Source organism: Myotis yumanensis, unplaced genomic scaffold (genome assembly GCF_028538775.1).
Source record: "Myotis yumanensis isolate MYYU_CA2020_CCGP unplaced genomic scaffold, mMyoYum1.0.hap1 SCAF_4, whole genome shotgun sequence".
Taxonomy (NCBI): domain Eukaryota; kingdom Metazoa; phylum Chordata; class Mammalia; order Chiroptera; family Vespertilionidae; genus Myotis; species Myotis yumanensis.
The window spans coordinates 3,804,098-3,827,133 of record NW_027223755.1 but is presented as its reverse complement, the minus strand read 5'-3'; the positions used below and the strand labels follow the sequence as shown (position 1 = coordinate 3,827,133).

The 23,036-nt window shown below is 47.6% G+C and overlaps 1 protein-coding gene across 3 annotated transcripts in view; it reads right to left on the bottom strand.

The window, feature by feature from the left end:
* NPR3 (natriuretic peptide receptor 3) overlaps window positions 1-23,036 on the bottom strand; it is a 60,746-nt gene that overhangs the window by 24,097 nt on the left and 13,613 nt on the right. For all 3 annotated transcript variants that reach the window (XM_070411766.1, XM_070411767.1, XM_070411768.1), the window contains exon 3: window positions 18,925-19,091. In XM_070411766.1, the coding sequence (XP_070267867.1) occupies window positions 18,925-19,091 (167 nt within the window). The remainder of the gene's footprint in view (window positions 1-18,924; window positions 19,092-23,036) is intronic.

Below are 23,036 nucleotides of genomic sequence, written 5' to 3'. Positions count from 1 at the left end.
ATTAGAAGAATATTGTTAAGATACTAATACTACCTCAAACAATCCACAGATTCAATGCAATTCCTATCAAAATTCCAGTGGTCTTATTCACATAAAGAAAACAAAAAAAAAAATCTAAAATTGGTATGGAACCACAAAAGACCCTGAATAACCAAAATAATACTGAGAAAGAAAAAGTTGAAGGCATCACATTTCCTGATTTCAAACTAGATTACAAAGCTATAGTAATCAAAACAGTATGATGCTGGCATAAAAACAGGTAAGTAGACCAATAGAACAGAATCAAGAGCCCAGAAATAAACCCAGACAGATATGGTCACCTAATTTTTTACAAGGAAACCAAAACTACACAATGGAGAAAGGATCATCTCTTGAATAAATGGTACTGGGAAAACTGGGTAGCCACATGCAAAAGAATGAAATTGAAGACCTATCTTATACCACTCACAAAAATTAACTCGAAATGGATTAAACACTTATAGAAATGTAAGGCCTGAAACCATAAAACTATTGGAGGGAAAAAAAACAGGGGGAAAGTTCCTTGATATTGCTCTTGGCAATAGATTTTTTGGAAATGGCACCAATAGCACAAGCAATGAAAGCAAAAATAAACAAGTGAGACTACATCAAACTAAAAAGCTTCTGCACAGCAAGGGACCCACCAACAAAATGAAAAGCAATCTATGGAATGGGAGAAAATATTTGCAAACCTTATATCTGATAAGGGGGTTAATATCTAAAATATACAAGGAACTCATGCAACTTAATAGCAAACGTAAAAACAATCTGATTAACAAAATGAGCAAAGGACCTGAATAGCCATTTTTTTCCAAAAAGGACGTACAGATGATCAACAGATGCATGAAAAGGTGTTCAATGTCACTAATCATCAGGGAAATGTAAGTCAAAACCACAATGAGATATCAATGCACACCGTTAGAATGGCTATTATTAATAATAATAATAAAGAGGTGACAAGTATTGGTGGAAATGTGAGAAATTGGAGAAAATGGAAAACTTGTGCACTGTTGGTGGGAGTGTAAATTGGTGCAGCTATTATGGAAAACAGTATGACACTGCCTCCAAAGATTAAAAATAGAACTACCACCTGATCCAGCTATCCTACTTCCGGGTATATATCTGAAGGAAATGAAATCAGTATCTCAAAGAAATATCTGCACCCGATGTTCATTACAGCATTACTCACATTAGTCAAGACACATAAATTTTATTTTAATAAAATAATAAAGAGCTTTGCCTGTTAGATACATACTACAATATTTACAGAGGAAATGAGGGTGGCTTATATTTGCTTCAGGATTATCAGAAAGTGGGGTAATGGTGGTATAAAGGTACAGATAAGATCAGACTGAGTTGAAAATGGTTGAAGCTGAGTGACAGGGACATGGAGTTACACTATACTGCACTCATTAGTTTTGTATATATTTAAAATTCCCATAATAAAATGTTTTCTTTATTAATCAATTCCCTACATGAATAACCAAAACCTGGAAAATTGTGGAAACCTTTCTGCAGTTGGTCCTATTGGAACATATGAAAATACCTAAGGTCAACATTTATGTTTTGTCCAGTTTTGTGTTTTCTATCATTTAACCAATTTTTTTCATTTTAAACCAATAACTATTCTTTAAAAAGACTTTTTTAGAAAAAGACATTAAAAGATCTCAAACATCAACCTCAAAGAATAAGGCAACACACCAAGTGATCAACACGATCTTAATCCCACTTGGGGCCCATCATGATGAGCTGATCTAAATCATTCTGGAACCCATTTAGGACAGCTTTTGGAAAATATGCGAGTAATGAGTTTCATATGCTTACTAACTACCAGGAAAAACAGGCATTCCTTGTAATTATCCTGAAAGTATCCCTTCAGGTCTACAGCTGGAGAATTCAGTTAAGTCTTCAAATTTCAAGAAAAGCCTCATAGTCTTCACAGGTTGGATCATGCCACATCTTAAACATTTTGAAGAGATTGATCTTTTTAAGTTTACTTCATAAGAAAATTGTTTCATCCCCTTGGGCAATTAAAAGGAACTACATTTCTTTTTTTTAAAATGTTTAGGGTAACATACTCTACGAGTGTGAGGAGACTGGTTTCTCTTAAGAACATTAGCAAAATCATGCCGAGTGTTCTAGATGCAGATGTAGCAGGACTATCATGGAGTTAGTCCCAATATTTTAAAGGTCGAATGACACTGAGCCTAATAAATATACTTGCCACAACACAAGAGAGACCCCTGGGCACATGTCTCAGGGAGATGCATTCTTTTAACCTCATGGGCATTTCATAACAGCCCAAAGGGATGGCAGAAACGCAAAAGTGGACGACTTGAAGGGAATTTTGAGCTCATACAGGCCAACCAGCGTGTTGTGTAAGTGGGGAAGTGGAGCCACCACAGTTGCCTGGTTCACTCAGTGTCGCACAGAGAGCAAGGACAGAGCTGCAAGTGGACCTCAAGTCGTCTGTCTCCAGCCCAGCACCTGCACCCACAGCGTTAATGTGTTTCTCAAGCCCCTTAAAGACCAAACTCACCCAGGGATGGTGAACCAAGATGAACAGCCTCCCATTTCAAGTCTTAATATGACTTCTCTACCATGCGTAAGATTGCCAAGATGTTATCTGCGTATCAGGAGGGAGGAAAGAATGAGAAAGTCTGCCCTAGCAAACACAGCTTTAATTGACTGTCAGGGAAATAGGATCAAAGGAAAGAAAAAGATGGTATTGGATACCAGATGGTTAAAGTCAGCTCCAGGGTTGTTGTTGTTTTATTGTAAATTGACGTAAAAGTGGGGGGGGGGGGAGGGCAGGTTAATCTCCTGGAGCCTATTGCTCATAATGTCATTATTTAAGGACCTGCCATATTTTTTTTAAGAGCTGAGATATGGAAAAATCCTAGCAGAGACTCTGTTCTCAAGGGGCTAAGACATTAAAAATCCTGTGTCAAATATCACTGTTACCTCCTGCAACGGCCCTCCCTCACTCCCAGGGCATACGAATGCACTAAGGAGGTTGGCAGTCAGTTCGCATTCTTCCTCTCCACCCACATTGCTGCATTCATACTGGGCCATTTCGATGCTCCTGTGCATTCACTGTCCCCATCCATTCATTCTGCACCGCAGCCTCTGAGTTCTCCAACCACCATTGTTGGATAAATTTCATCTCCACTCAGTTTCATCAACTCACTCTCTCCTACACATACCCTAGACCAGCGGTCGCCAACCTTTTGGACCTCACGGACCACCAGTGGTCCACGCACCACTGCCCTAGACCAGTGGTCAGCAAACTGCAGCTCACGAGCCACAGGCGGCTCTTTGGCCCCTTGAGTGTGGCTCTTCCACAAAATACCACGTGCGGGCACGCACGTACAGTGCGATTGAAACTTCGTGGCCCATGCGCAGGAGTCGGTTTTGGGCCTGGGCGAGTCTATTTTGAAGAAGTGGCGTTAGAAGAAGTGGGGGGTGTCGGTCGGTCAGGCGATGGGAGACCCGGCGCAGGCGAGCTGCGGGATACGCAGCGCGGGGGAGGCCCGCGGTTCATGCACGAGTTGAGTGAACCAGTCAGTCAGCAGCCTCCTGTGCAGTGGTTAGTGCTAGTCGAGTCTGCAAATCACGCGCGGGTGACAGAAGTACCTACTCGAAGCATAAAGTTACCTGTATTTTTCCAACCAGCTGCAAATCCTACAGGTATTTTTGTCATCAATTTAAGAATTGTAATTCTTTTGTGTTGGTGGCTTTATTATTATAAAATGAAACATTTTTTAGGTGCCCTGTTTGAGATGGCTACAAAGAAGAAGCAAAGAAAAACAGAAGACGAAAACAGTGAATTTAAAGTTGAATGTACCTACCTATATAGTTTAAGTTTAAAAAATTTGGCTCTCAAAAGAAATTTCAATCGTTGTACTGTTGATATTTGGCTCTGTTGACTAATGAGTTTGCCGACCACTGCCCTAGACCATACATTCACCTGGGAACTTATTCAAACGCAGAGTCTGATTCAGTAGGTGTGAGGGTTGGAGCACTATGGTTCCTCGGGTCCACAGACCAACCTTTGAGTAACAAGACCCTTGATCTTATCAGCACCGAGGCTGCTCTCCTGTCACAACCCTTGAAAATCATTGGACGCCAACCTCCTACTTCCCACTTCCGTGTGCTGAACAAGTTCTTTGAGCTCAGACTTCCATCCTCCTGATTCCTCTCTACGCTCCAGAGAGCTCAGAAGGGAGCAGATCAGCGGGAGGATGAGACGGGGTAGACACGGTTATTCAGGCAGAGAGGCCAGTGCGAAATGGGAGCGGGGTCCTGCCCTCAGAGGTTGGACTCAGGTATAAATTTAGGGGTTACCCGCCCCAGGATGAGGATCCCACCCAGGCGAGTGGATGTGCTGCCCAGAAATAGTGTCTGGAGAGAAAGGGGCCAAGAGAAGAACCTTGGGAAACACTAATATTTGCCGAGCAAGTGGAAAAGAGGAGTCACACAGGCAGACTGGCAATGTAGGCAGAGAGCTTAGAGACGGGGTGTCTTGGCAGCCCGGGGAGAGGCAGATTTCAAAAAAGAGGGGACCAGCCCTCGCCAGTTTGGCTCAGTGGATAGAGCGTCGGCCTGTGAACTGAAGGGTCCCAGGTTCGATTCCGGTCAAGGGCACATGCCCGCGTTGTGGGCTCAATCCCCAGTGGGGGACTTGTAGGAGGCAACCGATCCAAGATTCTCTCTCATCATGGATGTTTCTATCTCTCTCTCCTTCATCTTTCCTCTCTGAAATCAATAAAAAAAAAAAAAAGAGGGGACCTCTCCCACCTACTCATCTACCAATCCCCTCCCTTCAAGCCAGGCTGTTTTGCGATTCCCTGAATGGGTCTAATGCCATCTTTCGTCTACACTTGGATTCCCTCTTGGCCTCACTTGGAAGGCTCTTCTGTACCCATCTCTTCTGACCCATCCTTCAAGAGACATCCGCCCGGGTGTGAACGCTCCTCACGGGACCTGGCACAATGCCTGGCCCGGAGGAGGGATGCGGTGGGTGCAGGGAGGCATGCGTCCAGCTCTGATCAATAGCCAGCTGCAGGCTTTACCATTTTCACAGCAACACTCGGGGTCACGGAGTCAACACCAACACGCGTGCACTTAGAGGGCATAGAACTGTGTCTGATATCTATTCTACCCAAGAAATTCTTGGACACATGGTTACCGTAACTATACATCGCTGCTGAGTACAGAAAAGAAAAAATGCCCTAAAATCAAAAGGAATGTGATTTGTAGGGCAACAGTGGGTGCCATCCGACGCAGGACCGTTTACTAATGAATTACAGCTCTTGACCGTCCACAGGACAGGGTAGAAACACGGCTGATTTCGGGGATCTAGTCATCATCCCACATAAGATGACTGGATAAAGGAAATAGTTAATCCAGGTCCCCAACTTTAGGTCAGCTGTCAAACGTTTATAATAAAAAAAAAAAATTCTCTGCTCACCTCCTCCCTATCTTTATATCGTAGCCTGTGGGAAGGAGATTTTTAGAACTTTGCAAATTAATGAAGCAAATTTCACTCCAGGAGGGGGAAAGAGCAGGAGATAAAGACTAATCCAAAATAACTTCCTACAGCTTGAGCTTACTTTCAAATTTCCTGACCACGAAGGGAGTTGAGTCCCCAGCAATACATTATTCTAGCTCCTCTCCTTTGACCATTGGCCGGAGCCCAGAAAGGGTGTCACTGAGAACTGCTGCTGTGCGCTGCGTGCGGGCCACAGGGATGCTCTGCTCCCGGTGGCCGGGCTGTTTTCTTTGGACACTGTCACTCACAGCGCTCAAGCTCATAAACCCCTTTACAATCATTTTTCATAACTTCCAAGAGCAAGTCCATGTGGTTTTCTCCATTTCATAGATTAAAGTCTCTGGCACACAGGCTGGCAGGCCCCGGGGTCATCGATTGTTCTAATGCCCATCAATTAATATTTATTGGACCACTACGTTGGGCACCTCACCACATCCACCCACACCAACAGCAGCATCAATGGCCAGGCCTCATGAACCAGAACTCTGCCCCGAGACTTTAAAACCCTGCGGCTGCTGTCCGCATCAAACACCGGAGTCCTCTGTGAGCTCGGTGGCCAGCGGGGCTGGCAGGGGCCTGCTGGCCTCCCCTCTTCCCAGCTGGAAGGCTGCGCACACATGGGCATTCCCTCTGGGGCCTGTCAAATTATGTGCAAGGCAGAGTCTTCCGGCGGCAGCCCTGGTAGTAAAATGCAGACCTTCATGTTGGGGAGCTAAGTTCTGAAAGCGCCACGCTGCTCCGGCCACGGGGCGGCCTAAGGAACCGTTTCCTGGGCAGAGCACTCCCGTGGAAAGTATACATCCTGCCCGCACGCATGGCTCGGTGGTTGAGCATCAACCTGCGGTTCGATGCCCGGTCAGGGCACATGCCCGGGTTGCGGGCTTGATCCCCAGAGTTGGGTGTGCGGGAGGCAGCTGATCAATGATTCTCTCTCATCATTGATGTTTCTCTCTCTCCCCTTTATCCTCCCCCTTCCTCTCTGAAATCAATGAAATATAAAAATATTAAAAAAAAGATAAATCCTGGCGTTTGAGACACTCTCTCGTCTACTCCCCCGGACAGCAGAGTAGCTCCTTTAGATCTGTTTACCTGCAGCCTTTCTTGTCCAGGCTCCTCCTCGAAATGCAATGTGAGCTGAAGCTAACCTGCTGCGCCCCCACAGCTTTGCATACATGAGTTCCTCGCCAAGGAGAACGAGGGGTGCTGAGCCCCTGCACCCCAGAAGCACAGAGGCGTGGGGAAGAAAGTCAGGAAAAAACAGAAATCTGGGCTTTCACCCTCTGTAATTGTGCCTTGAGCTTCCTCACTTACACCGACGGGTATAATCGTCAGCGCCCACGCGTGTTCTTTCTGCAGCCTGCACTGCTGATGGGTCTGCAGCCCATCTATGGAGTGACCTGCTGTTCTAAGAAGATGTTCATCTGTGTTTCCATTGTGAAGAATTTGGCCAAATGTGCTGAAATGCCCTTCTACTTGCGGGGGGGGGGGGGGGGGGGGGGGGGGCGGGGGCGGGGGCGGGTGACAGCTTAGCCATTGTGAAGGGCCTTTCCACGTGGCATTGCTATTTAGCCGTGCACATTTGAGTTTATTGCCACTGTTATTGCAAAATCGCTTTCTAGCTGAATCACATCACCGTACGTGACGGAAGAAAGCCACAGCGACTGTCCCTCAGAGGGCAGCGCGAAGCCTACAGCAGGGGAGGGTCACCGTTCACAGGCTCGGGGCTCTCCCCGGAGCACTTCCAGGTCACACCCGGCCAACACGTTCTCGCAGCGAATCCATCCACACTGGCCGCGAGGTGGAGACCACAGGCAAATGGAACAGATTCTCACCAAACGGAACCACTCCCATCAGGAGAGTCCCGAGTCTTCTCCACATTCCACTGTGGCACAAGGAAAGCTCTCTAGAAGCTACAGGAATAAGCAACTTGAAAGCAACTTTCTCTTTCATTTCGAGAAAAGGAAGGTGATGTATTTTTCTTAGATTTCAGCACATCTTCATCTAAACGTGTTTTGAAGGCCCGGTGCTATTTCCTTGGCGAGGCAAAAAGAATGGCGTTTTAATAAGTCATTCCTCTGGCAGCGCCGGCTGCCTGGGTGCATGTTCCTAATAAAACTAATCTGATTAATATGTTGGCATGTGGACTCGTCATTTTTCTGTTGTTAAATGCCAACTTGTGGTTTGCTTTTATTCTTTCAAATACAATTAGCAAAGCCCTCCAGTGCCTGAAAGGGCCTTTTCATTTGCACAATTATTCTCTGGCTGGCTTTAGAGAAAGGGGGTGAGGGCAAAGGGGGGGTGGCAGAGGAGGGGGGGGGGTCTCCTTCTATTCAGATGGTGCTGCGCAGACACAAAAGCCCGCCTGTGCACAACCTCACCAGGGCTGGGGCAAACCGGGCCTTTATCGGCTGCGGTTCTTTTCCCTTTCATTGGCTTTGCTGAATAGCTAACTTTTCACCATTTTGGAAAGAGTACACAGTTCCAATTAAATGATATTAGGTAAGACAAGAGGGGGTGAAGTGTCTGGCCAGGATGTTATTGATGATCTGATCATTTTTCATCCGATGTCACCTCCCGCACGGCTTCTGTGCAACAGCCGTGGCAAACACGAGCTGGTTCAGACAGCTCCCTGCCCGGCCTGTCCCTCATCGCAGGAAATGAGCGCGTTGTTTTGCAACATTTTGGACTTTCCAAAGTGTAATGTCTGGCCTATCTAAACAATGATTTATTAAACCCTGTCTCTGGTCAAATACCCTGGCCCAGGACATCGCCGACTCCGGGCTCCCACCTCGCACCCAGTGCCGACGGAGACCTGGGCGGGAGGGGGCCCCTCGGACACCCCGCCTCCCTGACAATGCCACTGTGCTCCCAACGCCGCCGCCGGAACATTTGTTTAATTAGTTAAATTCTCAACTTTTAAATAAGGAGAAAAAACAAGCTATGGGTGGCCTGCTAACCTCAAACGAGCAAATAGCCAAGGTTATAAAATCACCGCCTGCTCAGAATACCTGGTTAGAAATAAAAACAGTATTGGCCAGGCTCTCTGCGACCAGAACAGAGGTCGCATTAAGAAGCATGAAACCAAATTGGAAAGCTGAGGTCCTAAGGATGCGCATTATTTCATTAAAAAATGGACTCCGCACACTTTTTATAATTAAAACACCTTTCTCGGACAACAATAACAACAAAAAGCCACCTCTGAGATTAATTGGAAAAATACTAAATAAAAATAAAAAACACTGCGGACCCACTCTTAAAAACTAGGCTCTAATTCTGTGTCTTGCCAAAACGACACTTGCAGCTGTGCCCTCGCAAAGCAAACTGCACAGAAAACATTGCGATTCCTTCCTGTGTGGACACACAGGTGAGCTTTGCACACGCAAACAGCTGCACGCCATAGAATGGTGACCCGTTTGGAGCCGAAGAAAAGTTGGTCCTTTGTCTTTTAAAGCCAGAGTCATGAAAACTTCCAAGCGAGTTTTCTGATGAAATATCACAAGCAGCAGATTACCTTATTGAAATAAAATTATCCTAAAAAAAGGGAAGGGAGGACAGGAAGTGGGAGGAGGGGGAGGTGATGATTGTTTCACTCTGATCTTTCAATAAGGGAGAAGTAAAATCCATACTCAGATAATCACAAGGAAACACAGCCTCTAAATTAAGACTAAAGTTAGAGCCCGGCCGTGGTGGCTCAGTGGTTGAGCATCAACCTATGAACCAGGAGGTCACAGTTGGATTCCCGGTCAGGGCACAGGCCTGGGTTGTGGGCTCGATCCCCAGGAGGGGATGTGCAGGAAGTAGCCGATCAATAATTCTCTCTCATCATTGATATTTCTATCTCTTTCTCCTGATCCCTTCTTCTGTGAAATCAATAAAGATATATTGAAAAAAAAACAAAAACAAGACTAAAGAAAGTTGGAAAGATACTTTCAACTAATAACAGAAAGCTGGGAATATGAAAGCCACTGGAGGTGGTGGCTCAAATCCTGGGTTTTACAACAGCGGAAGCCCTAAGATCAGAGGACCCAGCCACAGGCATTCTCAGCCCAAGTCCCCTGTGATGGCCCAGGGCTGGGAGCTCTGCCTTCTCTCGCCTTCTCTCCCACAGCGCCTTGCAGCCGGCCTGCCTGTGGCTCTGCAACGATGCTGTCTGCAACCTTGGAGATGACTAGCAAGTGGGTCCTATCCAGAAGAGATGGTCTCTGCCGTGGAAGGTTGCATCAGAAGGTAACACAGCCCCACATGGGAACTCTCTTAACGTGTATGTCGTCCACTGTTTTTTAACTTTTTCTCTGAAGTATTTTGTTTTGCAATAAAAGAGTCTTAATGGGTTCTAGAAAGGATGTAAAATGTCTACCAATGCATTGTGATACATTACAAATAACCTGCCAGGACACGAGCAGGTCTAATTATTTTCTAATTTAATTTTATTGATTTCAGAGAGGAAGGGAGAGGGAGAGAGAGATAGAAACATCAATGATGAGAGAGAATCACTGATCAGCTGCCTCCTGAATGCCCCACACTGCGGACTGAGCCCACAACCTGATCATGTGTCCTGACTGGGAATCAAACCGTGACCTCCTGGTTCATAGGTCAATGCTCAACCACTGAGCAACACTAGCCAGGCTCTAATTATTTTTAGGTAAGTTTCCCATTTTTTAACTTTACAACTGAGTCAACTTGGCTTTTTTAAAATCCACTTTTAAAACCTAAACTTTTACTTACACGGGCAACAGGATTTCTAGATGATGTTCCTATATATGTTCTTTTTTCTCTAGTGAAACTGGCATAAGAGCTATATTTAAGGAAATGGGTTAGCTCTGGACATAAAGTCTTCATACCCCAGTATGACAAACCTGTAAAAGAACAAGCCTTTTCTTGGGGAGTAAGTATTACTGTTAATATATGCTGCTTTTGTACAATTCCTTTGAAAGAATGACAGAAGCCAGGCATGTCTGTGAGGGTACAAAAGTAAGCACTAGTCAGTAAATCAGGAAAAATAGCCACCAGAAGGGAAACTGTAACCAAATGGGAACTTCTAAAGGAGCTAGAGCATTCTGGCCCAAAAGCATCGTGCTGGCTCCCTCTCTCAAAAACACACTCTTTCCCTCTTCCTTCCTTGATTTTAATATAACAAGATTACCACCACCACCTCCCAAACCCCCCAAAGAGATGGAGCCACCATTTCTGAATACTTGCATGGAATGGAGATTCAACAATCCAGAGAGACTTCTAGTAAATCACAACCATTTAAACACACATTCCCTATCACCCAGCCATAAGAAAGGATGAAATACTGCCATTTGTGACAACATGGGCTGGGGGTATCGAGCTAAGTGAAATAAGTCAGACGGAAAAGGACAAGAACCATGTGATTTCACTCATATGTGGGATATAAAACAGAAAGCAACAAAGAAACAAAGAAACTCACAGACAGACAACAGCATGGTGGTTACGAGAGGGGAAGAAGGGTGAGGGTGATAAAGAGGGTAAAGGGTAAAAAAAATATGTATTTTTTTTAAAAGGAAACCTCATCCACTGAAAGAGTCATGGAAACGTGGATGATTTGGAAGTAGCTTCCTTCTAAAGTGAACCCACTCCCCGTGTTTGATGTCATTTACTGGGATCGGGGCTGCTATGAGGTACCCTGCCCAGACCTCTGGGAGTGCCAGCGTGACAGCCTGTGTCCGTGCAGGAGGGATCTGCAGACTCCGGAGCTCACAGCCGTGGGCATTCACACGCCTGCTTACGTATCTTTAGGTCATGAGGCTCCCACCGCAGAGGGGGCCACCGCGTGGTCCAGGGTCAAGCTCACGGCCATGCTCCCGGGAGCACTCCTAGCAGCCTCTGCCAGGCGAGGAAATGATGGGCCACTGTCCGGAGGAGATGAAGAGGAGACACGTCCTCCCCAGCCTTGGTCACGTGTGTGCACTCGGGCGGGCAGGGTGCAGAGAGGGAGGACGTCCTGCAACCCGTGGCGCCGGCCAGGCTCATTGCGGGGCCTGAGACACTTGATCTCCGGGTCATGGGCTCACCCCCACGTCGGGCACACCATTCTTAAAGGGCCAGACTGATGTAGTGGAAAAAGAGTCGCTGAGCCAGGAGTCAGGGGGCGCACCTAATCCCGCTTGGCCGCCACACCGCGCGTTCTAAAGCCAATCAACGTGCCTCGCATTGGAACCGCCTGCGGGGCAGAGGCCAGCGCCTCCAGGAAGATACCCTGAGTGAAAGCCACTGCACGTGGGGGTGCCCCCAACCACAGGGAAGCCAGCCAGGCGCTTGGAAACACCCTCAGAGCCGCCCCAGGTACCTGAGGGCCCCGGAGTCTAACTTCAGGTTTCTGACGACACCCCAGAGGGTCTTCAGGACGCCCACTGTGCACACCCGTTGCTACCGACCCCCAAACACCGTCTGTCACAGCGTAAGCGGAACTCCTGGCTCTGTGCACCGGGCGAGGGCGAGGCACAGGGTCCCCCCAGCGCTGCTGTCCCGGTCGCAGTCTGCTGGTCACATTCGGGGAGGCCCTCGCCTTCCTGGGCCTCCGTTCCCACCGCCGCACAAGGAGTGGGCTGATCCGATGTCCTCTGGGTCTCTGATAACTAAAATAATGAGCCCAGCGATAACGGCTTCCTTTGATTGACTGCTCCCCGTGTGCCACGCCTAAGGGAGGGAATGCAGACTGAGCAGAAAGAGACATGTTTCTGCTGCCGCAGAGGTCAGTCTGGTGGCAGAGGCCCACTTCGTCAGAAAACCCCACGCCCCTGTGTGTGACTGCAGCCTGCGAGGCGGGCCATGGTGGGAGGAGGGAGGGCCAGGAGGCGGCCTGGAGAAGGTAGCCCTAAGCTAAGATGTGACGGGTCAGCAGTTCTGGGAACATCAGGCCAGCAAGAGCAGCAAATCCCCTGGTCCGGAGTATAAGAAACAAAAGTAGAAGAGATCACAGCTACCGTCCACTGGACACTGACTGCGCGCCTGGCATTGTCTTAGATATTACCTGCGTACACAATTCTTGTGTTCTTTCAACAGCCTTCTCAGTTTAAACATTATCACCCCCATTTTATAGTCAGTAAACTAGGGCACGGAATTTCGGAAATGTGCCCGAGATAAGGATAGTAAGAGGCAGAGCCAGGGGGATGAAACCCCAAGCCTGCGTGTTTAACCACTGGGCCATACCGCCTCCAATGGTCGCCACTGGGCCCCACTGAAACATAACAGGTCAGAATGGAATTGGTTTCCACCTGGTTCGCTGGTAGGAGGACAAAGGTGCTTTTGAAAATGTTATCAAATTCCCCAGGGAAATGGGGGAGAAACTGTCAGGAGATACAAGTCCTGAAACTAGACCATTACGGTATATGCAACACCCGCAGCCAGTGACAGCGGCCCTAAGCAGTCTCATTTTCTGTCACATCACACACATGCGCCACCCAGCCACCCCCAGCGGTGAATGAAACCAGTGTAAACATTGGACCCAGAGACACTGATCTACAGGCAGCACTGGCCTTTGAAACGACCCAGCCCAGGAATCGCCACGTAGGCAAACTTGTATAGGTTCAACCGTGATTATGTTCTCCAACATACGGCCGGGGAAATAGAGAGGGTCACGGTCATGAGGTACAGAGAGACCGGAGTTACTCCAGGAGCACAGAGAGTATTAAAACTAGAAAAATCTAGCAATGCAGGTGATCAAAAGGTACACCTTACATTTATGAGATGATAAATTCTGGGACATCAAGTACAGAATGGTGACTGTAGTGAACACTAGCACACATTTGAAAGCTACTGAGAGGAGAGACCTTAAATGTTTCATCACAAGAAAAAATGTTTGTGGCCAAATGAGGTGATGGATGTTAACTGAAGTAATTGTAGTAATCACTTCACTATAAACATATATATCAAATTATTATGTTGTACACCTTACACTTACACAATGTTATATGTCAATTATATCTCAATAAAACTGGGGGGGGAATCTAGTAATACAACAAATTATGCTATAACAGAATAAAGAAAAATACATTTGATTATCTCAATAGATATAGAAAAGGTATTTGGTAAAATTCAAATACCCCAACCCTCACTGATGATAAAATTGCATAGCACTTAACACACGAACACACACACACACACACACACACACACACACACCCATACAAATGAAACTGAAGAAATCTGAAATCAGTGCATTGTGTCAGTGTCAATATCCATCTGTGATTTTATATATAATTTTCTAAAATATTACCAGTGGGGGAAACAGGGCATGTATACAAGTGATCTCTGTACTGCATCTTAAAACTGAATGTAAATATCCAATTAGCTCAATTAAAAAGTCAATATTTAAAAGGGCAAGAGGTGGATATAGAATGAGGAGAGAGGAAGGAAGGGAGAAGGAGGGAGGGTGATGGGAGAGGAAATCAACTTTCTGGAAACAAAATTTCATTAGCCATCAAAATCTTGGAAGTTTAAAACATAAAATAATAATTGATTTTAAAAATCATAGCCACTCCATCCTTACAATGTTTCAATAGAGCCTTACAAAAAATGTTAAAGTTTTGAATTTTTACATTTTGAGAAGATCACACGCCACCAAAATGCTAATATGACGAATGTGATACTAACACGTATGACATAGTCAAGGATAGAATACAGTGTGTAATACCTGCAATAAGGTCCTGTGTTCAAAGTCTTCCCTCAACCTACATTATAAAAAATGTGGTGTTTGCTGTGTTTTGCTTTTAATTATCCTAAAAAAAGGTGTCATTTTGCCAAAACAAAATTTCACCAACAAGGAGTAAAAGGGAACTTGCATAATCTCATGAAGGCGCTCCCCAAAACCCCACAGTAAGCATCATGCTTACGTGGTGAGATGAACAAGGATGAAGTCTATTATGTTCTTCCTAGTAAAGTGGAGAACGAGGCAAGGGTGCCCACCTCACTGCTTGTATTCAGTGCTGCCTTGGGACCCAGCCAGGCTCATCAAAGTTTATTTTGTATTCCTGTATGCGCGGCTCATGGGAAGGAGCCAATAAAAGTAAGCTATTATTACTAAATACTTTAGTTCATTTAATACACTTGAGTAAACTTTTAATTAAGCATACTTAGAAGAATTGAAAAGAAACAAATGTGTCCTTACTCACAGGCCAAGTGATTGTTTAGAAAATGCATGGTTAATTGGGAAACTAACCAGAGAGTCCATGGAAGTTTCTGGATGTAGGATCCAGAGCAGGGGCTGAAGAGCCCACGATGGGTGTCCTGGACTTAAGTTCTAAGTAAGCAGATGAGTACAAATTAGAGAAGCAGAAAGGCCAAGAAAAGAGCTGAGCCCTAGAATGAAGACCACTAAGTCTTGCTGGTCTTGTTTAGCATCTCCTGCACATTTGACCAGGAATTGCCCGTGAGTCCCAGCCACACTGGATCCTGGTTCTTGGGCGCCCGGGTCTCCCTCTCCCACTGTGGTCACCATAGCCACCTGTCTATGCTCACCTGACAAACTTCTGCAACTGGCATTCAAAGAGCCTGAGGAATACAGGCATGGATGTGACAGACCACCTTCAGCACTGCAATGAGCAATTGCAATGAGCTCCAATTTCTACTTAAAATTACCATTTTTTTTAAATTTATAAAATCAACTAGAGGCCCGGTGCACGAATTCATGCACCAGTGAGGTCCCTCAGGGTGGCCTGCAAGGATTGGGCTGAAACCCACAGTCCAATGCCACCTGCAGCTCCTACCTGCCGCTCCCACTCATCCTGGCCCTGCTGCGCCTTCCACGGGCTTGCGCCCAATCAGTCCCGACGGGAGAGGCTTGCGCTGCTGCTGCTGCACCAGCAGGGCTCACCAACCGTGAGCCCTTTGTCTGGTGCCCTCCCGAGGGGAGTGGCCTGCGGGATTGAGCCGAAACCAGCTCTCTGACATCCCCTAAGGCAGCCATGGGCAAACTACGGCCCCGTGGGCCGGATCTGGCTTGTTTGAAATGAATAAAACTAAAAAAAAAAAGACCGTACCCTTTTATGTAATGATGTTTACTTTGAATTTATATTAGTTCACACAAACACTCCATCCATGCTTTTGTTCCGGCCCTCCAGTCCAGTTTAAGAACCCATTGTGGCCCTCGAGTCAAAAAGTTTGCCCACCTCTGCCCTAAGGGGTCCCAGATTGCGAGAAGGCGCAGGCCAGGCTGAGAGACCCCACCAGTGCATGATCAGGACCAGGGAGGGACCTCGGGAGGGCTCTAGGGCATGTCCAGCCCATCTCGCTCAGTCCCAATCGGCCAGACCCAGCAGCAAGCTAACCTACCAGTTGGAGCATCTGTCCCCTGGTGGTCAGTGAACATCATAGCGAGCGGTTGAGCAGCCTTAGCATATCATTAGCATACAGTGGGGCCTTGACTTACGAGTGTCCCAACTAACGAGTTTTTTGAGATATGAGCTGTCTCTCGGCAGATTTTTTGCTTTGAATTACGAGCTAAAATTCGGGCTACGAGCCAGCTTCAGATAGCCCACCGCTAGTTGGTGCAGCGAACGTCACAGTGAATGCCACAACATCAGCCCAGCATCACGTGTCTCACTCATTCACTTTAAGATTTGACATACGAGTAATTTGAGTTACGAGCTCCATCACGGAACAAATTAAACTCGTAAGTCAAGGCCCCACTGTATTATACTTCGATTGGTTGAACAGTTGACCAGTCACCAGATGACCAGACACCTAGCATATTAGGCTTTTAGTATATAGGGTTTTAGATGGTCCCACCATGAGAGAGAAGCAGTACCATAATCTACAACTACCAATAATCTCTAATGCACTTGGTTTGGAATGTATTATGGATCTTTGTAGTAGGAATACCTTCCCAATGAAAAGTTTTCTTGCACTACCCTTACCATAAGACTTAATAGTCTGAATAGAAGAAAGACTGGTAACAAAAAAGAATGATCCAGTAATGTGTTGCAATGCCACTTTTTGCCCAATGAGTATCATTAAGTTGGACGGCCTATACTGATATACTTGAACTTCAACAACCTCAGGAAGGATGCCAGATAAAAAAGGACACCATTGTTGAGTTCTGAAGCCATGGATTAATATAACCCTGGTAAAGTAAAATAACACAGTGGCAGGTGTGAAAGACTTGGAGTCTTCCATTTGGCCCAGGCCACCGTAGACACCCCATGAAAGGAAGCTCAGCGCCCTCTCTGTTCTTCCATATCCTTGGGGCAAAGGCTTCGGTGATGACACTGCCATGGCTTTCCTTACACTTGGGCTCTATTCCACTGGGCCTGTTTCTGTCATAATTCCGAACGCACTGTCCAGTGTAGCAGCCACCAGTCATGCATGTTTCCTGAGCCCTTGACCTGCAGGTATGTGGTAAGGGCAAGATACACACTGGACTTCAAAGACTTCACACGATAAAAAGAATATACAATCTCCTTCATAATTTTTACATTGGTTAATGTTGAAATAATCTTTTTTATGAGTCAAGTAAAATGTCTTATTAAAATTAATTTCACCTGGTTATTGTCATTCTTTTAAATGTGGCTACTAGGAACTTTTAAATTACATATGTGGCTCACTGGCAGCTCACATTGCATAATCACTGGACAGTGCTGATTTAGAGACACAAACGGTATTCTAAATGATGTATGTAAAATATGCAACATCTTAGACCAGCATGTCGTTTAAATGAACGAGGCATGTAGCCTGCCAGCTGCGAGCTTGACATGCTTGGAAAACATTACTCAATATGATTATAAGCCCCTTTGTGTGTTGTTGGATGGAAAAGTCCTATGGAGGCAGGGATAATATTACAACAATAGTATAAAAGAGGCCTCATTTATTGAGTTCCAGCTTTTGACAGGGATACTGCTAAGTGCTTCAGATAGATTATCTATAATCCTCCCAACAGGGAGAAATAATTTGGACCAGAGAGACTAAGTCATTTGGCACAGCTCACACAGCGAGGGAGTGCTAGAGCCAGGCTCTGAATGGAGGTCTGTCTAAGGCCAAGGCCTGTACCCCGTGGTACTTCAAGGAAAGAAACTGGGAGAGGCCTGTTTGAAAGTGACCTTCTCTTTTGAAGTGGTTGCTACCCACCTGGGGCAGGGACTACCCACGCCACCCATCGGTCATTACGAAGCTGCTCCCCTGAGACCAGACTGGTGATTGCCAGAGGGAAGGGGGTGGGGACTGGGTAAAAGAGGTGAAGAAACTGAGAAGTACAAATTGGTAGTTACGGAATAGTCGCAGGGAGTACGATGCTAAGTGAGATAATCCAGTCAGAGAAAGACAAATACCATATGATTTCACTTACGTGTGGCATCTAATGAACAAATAAACAAACAAAATAGAAGCAGACTCATAGATACAGAATAATCAGGGGTGTAAAGTACCCCATAGGGAATACAGTCAATAATACTGTGATAACTCTGTATGGTGCCGGGTGGATACTGAAAATATCAGTTTGTAAAGTATACGATTACCTAATCACTATGCTGTACACTGGAAACCAATACAAAACAATACTCGAAGTAACCTGTCATTGAAAATTTAAGCAAATTTTTTAAAAATTAAGAAGGTGCTCTATTCTGCTCTGGACTCGTGGAGTGGACAGTTTGGGAATGCAGCACGTCTACCCAACCCGCCTGGGGCCCCTGCTCACCCTGCTCTGCACAGGAACGGCTCCGGGATGTGCAGGGCACCCAGCAAAGCCTGCCCACGACAGCAACACATGGCGCCACATGAGGTGGCACCAACGAGACGAGTGCCCCTGTGTATCCCATAGTCTGGCCTGACCTGACTCCCATCCTTTCCTCTTGGAAAACGCCGCAGTCACAACAGCACTAATTGATGGGCAGCTCTGGGATGGGGAGGGGGCGGGAACAGCCTGCAGCCAAAGAGGCCATGACACAGCCACAGAGAGAGGAGGCTTGTCAGAAAGCCGAGACCGACTGCCAACAGACAGTCTCTCAACCCCGAAATACCTCCTGCCTCCGAGCTTGGGGAACATCAGGCACACAAGCTCCGGCACCCTTCGTCCCCCTTCTCCCCAGCACGCTCCTCGCCGACCAAGTGATGGACGTCTACAGACATCTGCTCCGCCCACGAGAAGCAGTTTGCTCCCTGTAGCAGTTGGAAAGCATAAGTGCAGGGTGGGGGTGCTTGGGGGGGGGTTCTGGGGTGGGGGGTGGAGGTGCTGGGGGGAGCTGGTCAGAAAAAAAACACACGCAGAGAAAGCACAGTGACATTCATACATGAGCCAGGGAATCTCCGAATGGCTCAGACGGGACACTGTGTCACCTCTGATTTAAGCAGGGGGCTGTTTTCAGAATGCTGGCGGCCCCGGCTCGCCATCAGGCACTTACGTAATCCTCCTCATTGAGCCCTTGTTTCTCCACAGAACTCTTCACCTCCATGGAAAACTTCTCAAACTCGGGCTTCACTGTCCTCAGCAGCGTGACTGTTTGGAGGGATGAGTACGCCTGCTTCGCTTCAAAGTCGTGTTTGTCTCCTCTCTTCCACGAGCCATCTCCTACGGGAGAAATGAAAACATTTATCATTCCAAGCCAGTCACCATAAAGGGCCCTTTCTCCCTTCCCAACTGCCATGTGTCTCGACAGGTTACGAGGGGCAGCCGGGGTGAGAGGTATTGTCATGGTCTTGCACTTGGATCCATGTGACAATGAGCATCACGATCCTCAAAGAAGAAGGCCCTCTGGACACGTGTCCCTTTGAACTGGGAGAGAAATAAAAGCTCTGTGGCCTCAACTACTTATAGTCACCATGAAATTGTACTTTCAGTCCCCAAGAACTGCAGGATGGGCGGCGTAGGAAGTAAGTTTCGCCCAGCCGGTGTGGCTCAGTGGTTGAGGATTGACCTAGGAACCAGGAGGTCACGGTTCAATTCCCAGTCAGGGCACACGCCTGGGTTGCAGGCTCGATCCCCAGTGTGGGGTGTGCAGGAGGCAGGTGACCCATGATTCTCATCATTGATGTTTCTCTCTCTCTCTCTCTCTCTCCCTTCCTCTTTGAAATCAATAAAAACACATTTTTTAAGAGAAGTAAGTTTCACTCTTTCTCATTCACACTCAGCTGTTAATCCCCACCATCACCTGGGGAGGTCAGCCAAGCTGTTGCTTGGTGCCATCGGCCTGACATTGGGCGGAGGGGGTGGCAGGAATGGCTGTGTGACGACGGGTGTGCAAAGGGTGATAGAGGTGGCACTGCTGAGGCGGACAAGTTTCAGATCATCAATAGTTCTTGAAGCATTTTGGAACCTCTTCAGAGTGAGAAGTCCTTTAGGTGAGCGTGAGGGTTTAGCACTGGCAACAGCGTCACATTATTTACGGGACGGTGTTCACCGGTGCATCCGTGAAATGGAAACTGCTCCCATGCACTGGGCGGAGAGATAATAATCACCTCTCTTTATCGAGCACTTTATAATGAGAAACTCACTTCATCCTCCCAGGACCCAGGGATGTGGGTACAATGATCGTCTCGATTTCACAGAGAGGAAACCGAGGCCCGGGAAGCTGGGTGCCCCGCTGCCTCCCGGCTCTCCCTTCACAAAAGCAGAGGCAAATGACGTGGGTGAAAACCAGCGCTTTCTATTATTTCGTTTTTTTAGAAAATACGTGGCCTTCAGCGCCCCAGAAGGAAATGTGGCCGTCCAGGGTTGGACAATGAGCTGATGTTTCCATGAATTGTCGTTGTGATCCCTGGAGACCTGGGAACACAGCAGGGAAGTCAGGCCCTGGAGTCCGACTCCAAAGTCATGTGTTCGCGCTGAGCCCAGGCCCCTGGCAGAGGCCTGCAGCCCAGCGGCCGAGCCCTGAGGATGGTTCTGGAGTGTGAGGCCAGAGCTCCGAGGCCCACCCCGACTCCTACAGAAAAGGAGCTGGTGGCCTTGGGATTTCCATCACGGCTGAAGCCGGAAAACAGGGGGTCACTGAGCCCCGGTCAGAGGTCCGTGGGAGCCACCCCCGGGGACTTCATAAATCTCTTGAACAGTCTCCACCCCCTTCGAGAGAAGAAGTAGAGACAGACGGGTGACAGCTGAGTTATTACAGGTGGCAGCTCCCTGGGGAGAAAGAGGGGGTACAGTGCAGGGGGTAGAGGAAGAGGCAGCCAGCTCCAAGGAAGGATTTTACAGGCAGCGAGGAGGACGAGGAGGCTCGCTGGGCAGAGCAGGAGGCACAGGCTAAGGTGCAAATGCAGCAGCAGCAGCTGTTCAACGATAAGACAGAGCCACGGGCAAAATTCATTAAGGGCTGGATCTGTGCTCAGTGAGCAAAGCCTAAGTGTCAAGCCACCCAACAGGACCTGACAAAGTCCTCCTCCCACATGAAGCCTCCCCAACACGGAGGAGGCCTCGGCGTGAGGAGCAGCCGCGATGCCTGTGCTCAGAGAGGGAGCTGTGGGGTCGGCCAGGACCAGCTGCTGTCAGAACGGCCCCAGAGTGTGGAGATGCCCAGAACCTCTGCCCGCCGTGGAGGAAGCCAGTCCTCAGAGGCCTGCGATCAATGCTTATTGATTCGTTTTTCATTGATTTGTGGTGCCAAGACTCAGCAGGAGTGGTGTGTCTGAAGCAAAGAGGGTGGGAGTTTCTCAGCTGGGGGAGGGGAGGGCTCTCTCCTGGGAAAACTTAACCCTGCCGGTGCCGGTGCTGGGCTGTGCAACCAGAACAAGCACACGGCGCTGGAAACAGCCACCCTCTGTTACTACCATAGGGAAAACCTTTTTATTTTGAAAGAAATGAAATCCAGTGCAATAAATTTGTCTGCCATCATCTAAACATAAGCCCGGCCAGTGTGGCTCAGTGGGTTGAGTGTCAACCTAGGAGCCAGGAGTTCACGGTTCGATTCCCGGTCAGGGCACAGGCCCGGGTTGCAGGCTCGATCCCCAGTACGAGGCGTGCAGGAGGCAGCCGATCCATGATTTTCTCTCATCACTGATGTTTCTGTCTGTCTCTCTCTCCCTTCATCTCGGAAATCAATAAAAACATATTAAAAAATAAAAGATAATGATTTTGAAGTTCCATTTTCTGAAAAAAAAAAAAAAAAGAATGGAAACAATAGTGCTTAATAAGTTTAAGCCAAAATAAATAGGTGTCTAGTCGCAAACATAACTGATCCTAGGACTTCCTGCTGTTGTGGGTTTCTCAGTGTGTTGTGTCAGTAACGCCTCCCACACGGGGCCGCTGGGCACGAGGGAAGCAGAGGTCGGCGTGGCGCTTGGCGTGTGGGACACAGTTAATTCCACAGACAACTGGGTGCCTCTGGAGATTTATGAGTGGAACGGAGATGCATGATCAGAACCAGCCTGGGAAATCGCGATGGATTAGGGTTGGGGGCACGGAGGGTTCCCAGCCACAGGCATCCAGGTGAGAGGTTCCATGTGGGGAGTCAGACCCCCAAAACTAACCGCGGTTCTCTGGGTGGTGAGAATCATGGGCGAGTTTTTCTCTTTCTTCCCTTTTCTTTCCCTTTCTTTTGTCTGGGGTGTGTTTTTCTGAATCTAGGAAATGTTCCCTCATAATTAGTTACTGCTCTTTTAATCACAAAAACAGGGAGGGCCTGGGAATGCAAGCAGAGGACGGCGCAAGAGGAATCTCAAGACTCCACAGAGCGAGGGAGTGAGGGACAACAGCGAGAGGAGAGGCGTCAGCGGTGATGCAGGGGGGGAAGAAGGGGGTGTCATTAGAGGAAAGAGCCGAGTCAGATGGAGGAGGCGGATGTGGACATCATAGGGGTGTCAGTTAGGGTCACGGTCCACCCAAGGTGACGGCCTGCAGAATGCCCGGTGACGGCACCAGGCGGGGTGGGGAACAGCAGTCTGAACAGAAAGAGGGGTGAAGGCTCGAGGAATGTGGGTGTCATTTCTACAGCCTGAGGGTCAGAACCAGGGGCTGACTCCACTGGGTGAGAGAGTGCGGGGGAGCGGGGAGGAGGGCTGGCACCAGCACTTGGGGAGGCTGTTTTTGGGGGGCAGAAGGAGGAGGGGGAGACAGGACCTCACAGAGAACCAGGAGTAGCCGGTGCCACCAACGCTCGGGAAAACAGGGCTTCCAGGAAGAAATGGCTGGAAACTCACTGACTGCGCTGAGCTGACCCATCTAGCCCAGGAGTCACTAGCCACACGGGTGACTAGTTCAACGTAAATTAATTAAAATAAATAAAATTTAAAACTTGGTTTTTCCATTGCACTTGCTACATTTACGCAGAAAGGAACACATCCAGTGCCCTCCGAGTTCTCAGAAGACGGGCAAGTTTCGAACAGTCCCAGCGGGATTGCCCCAATAGCCTTCCACCCAACTCACTGCAAAGAAGACGCCGCCGCCATGGTACTAACAAAAACTCAACGGGACAACGTACGTCATCTTCTCTCTAGATTTTGTAAATCTATCCTTTCAGTCTTATGTTCCATCATTCCAATTCCCCCATAATATATGCTGAGCTCCTGTAATAATATAATTCAG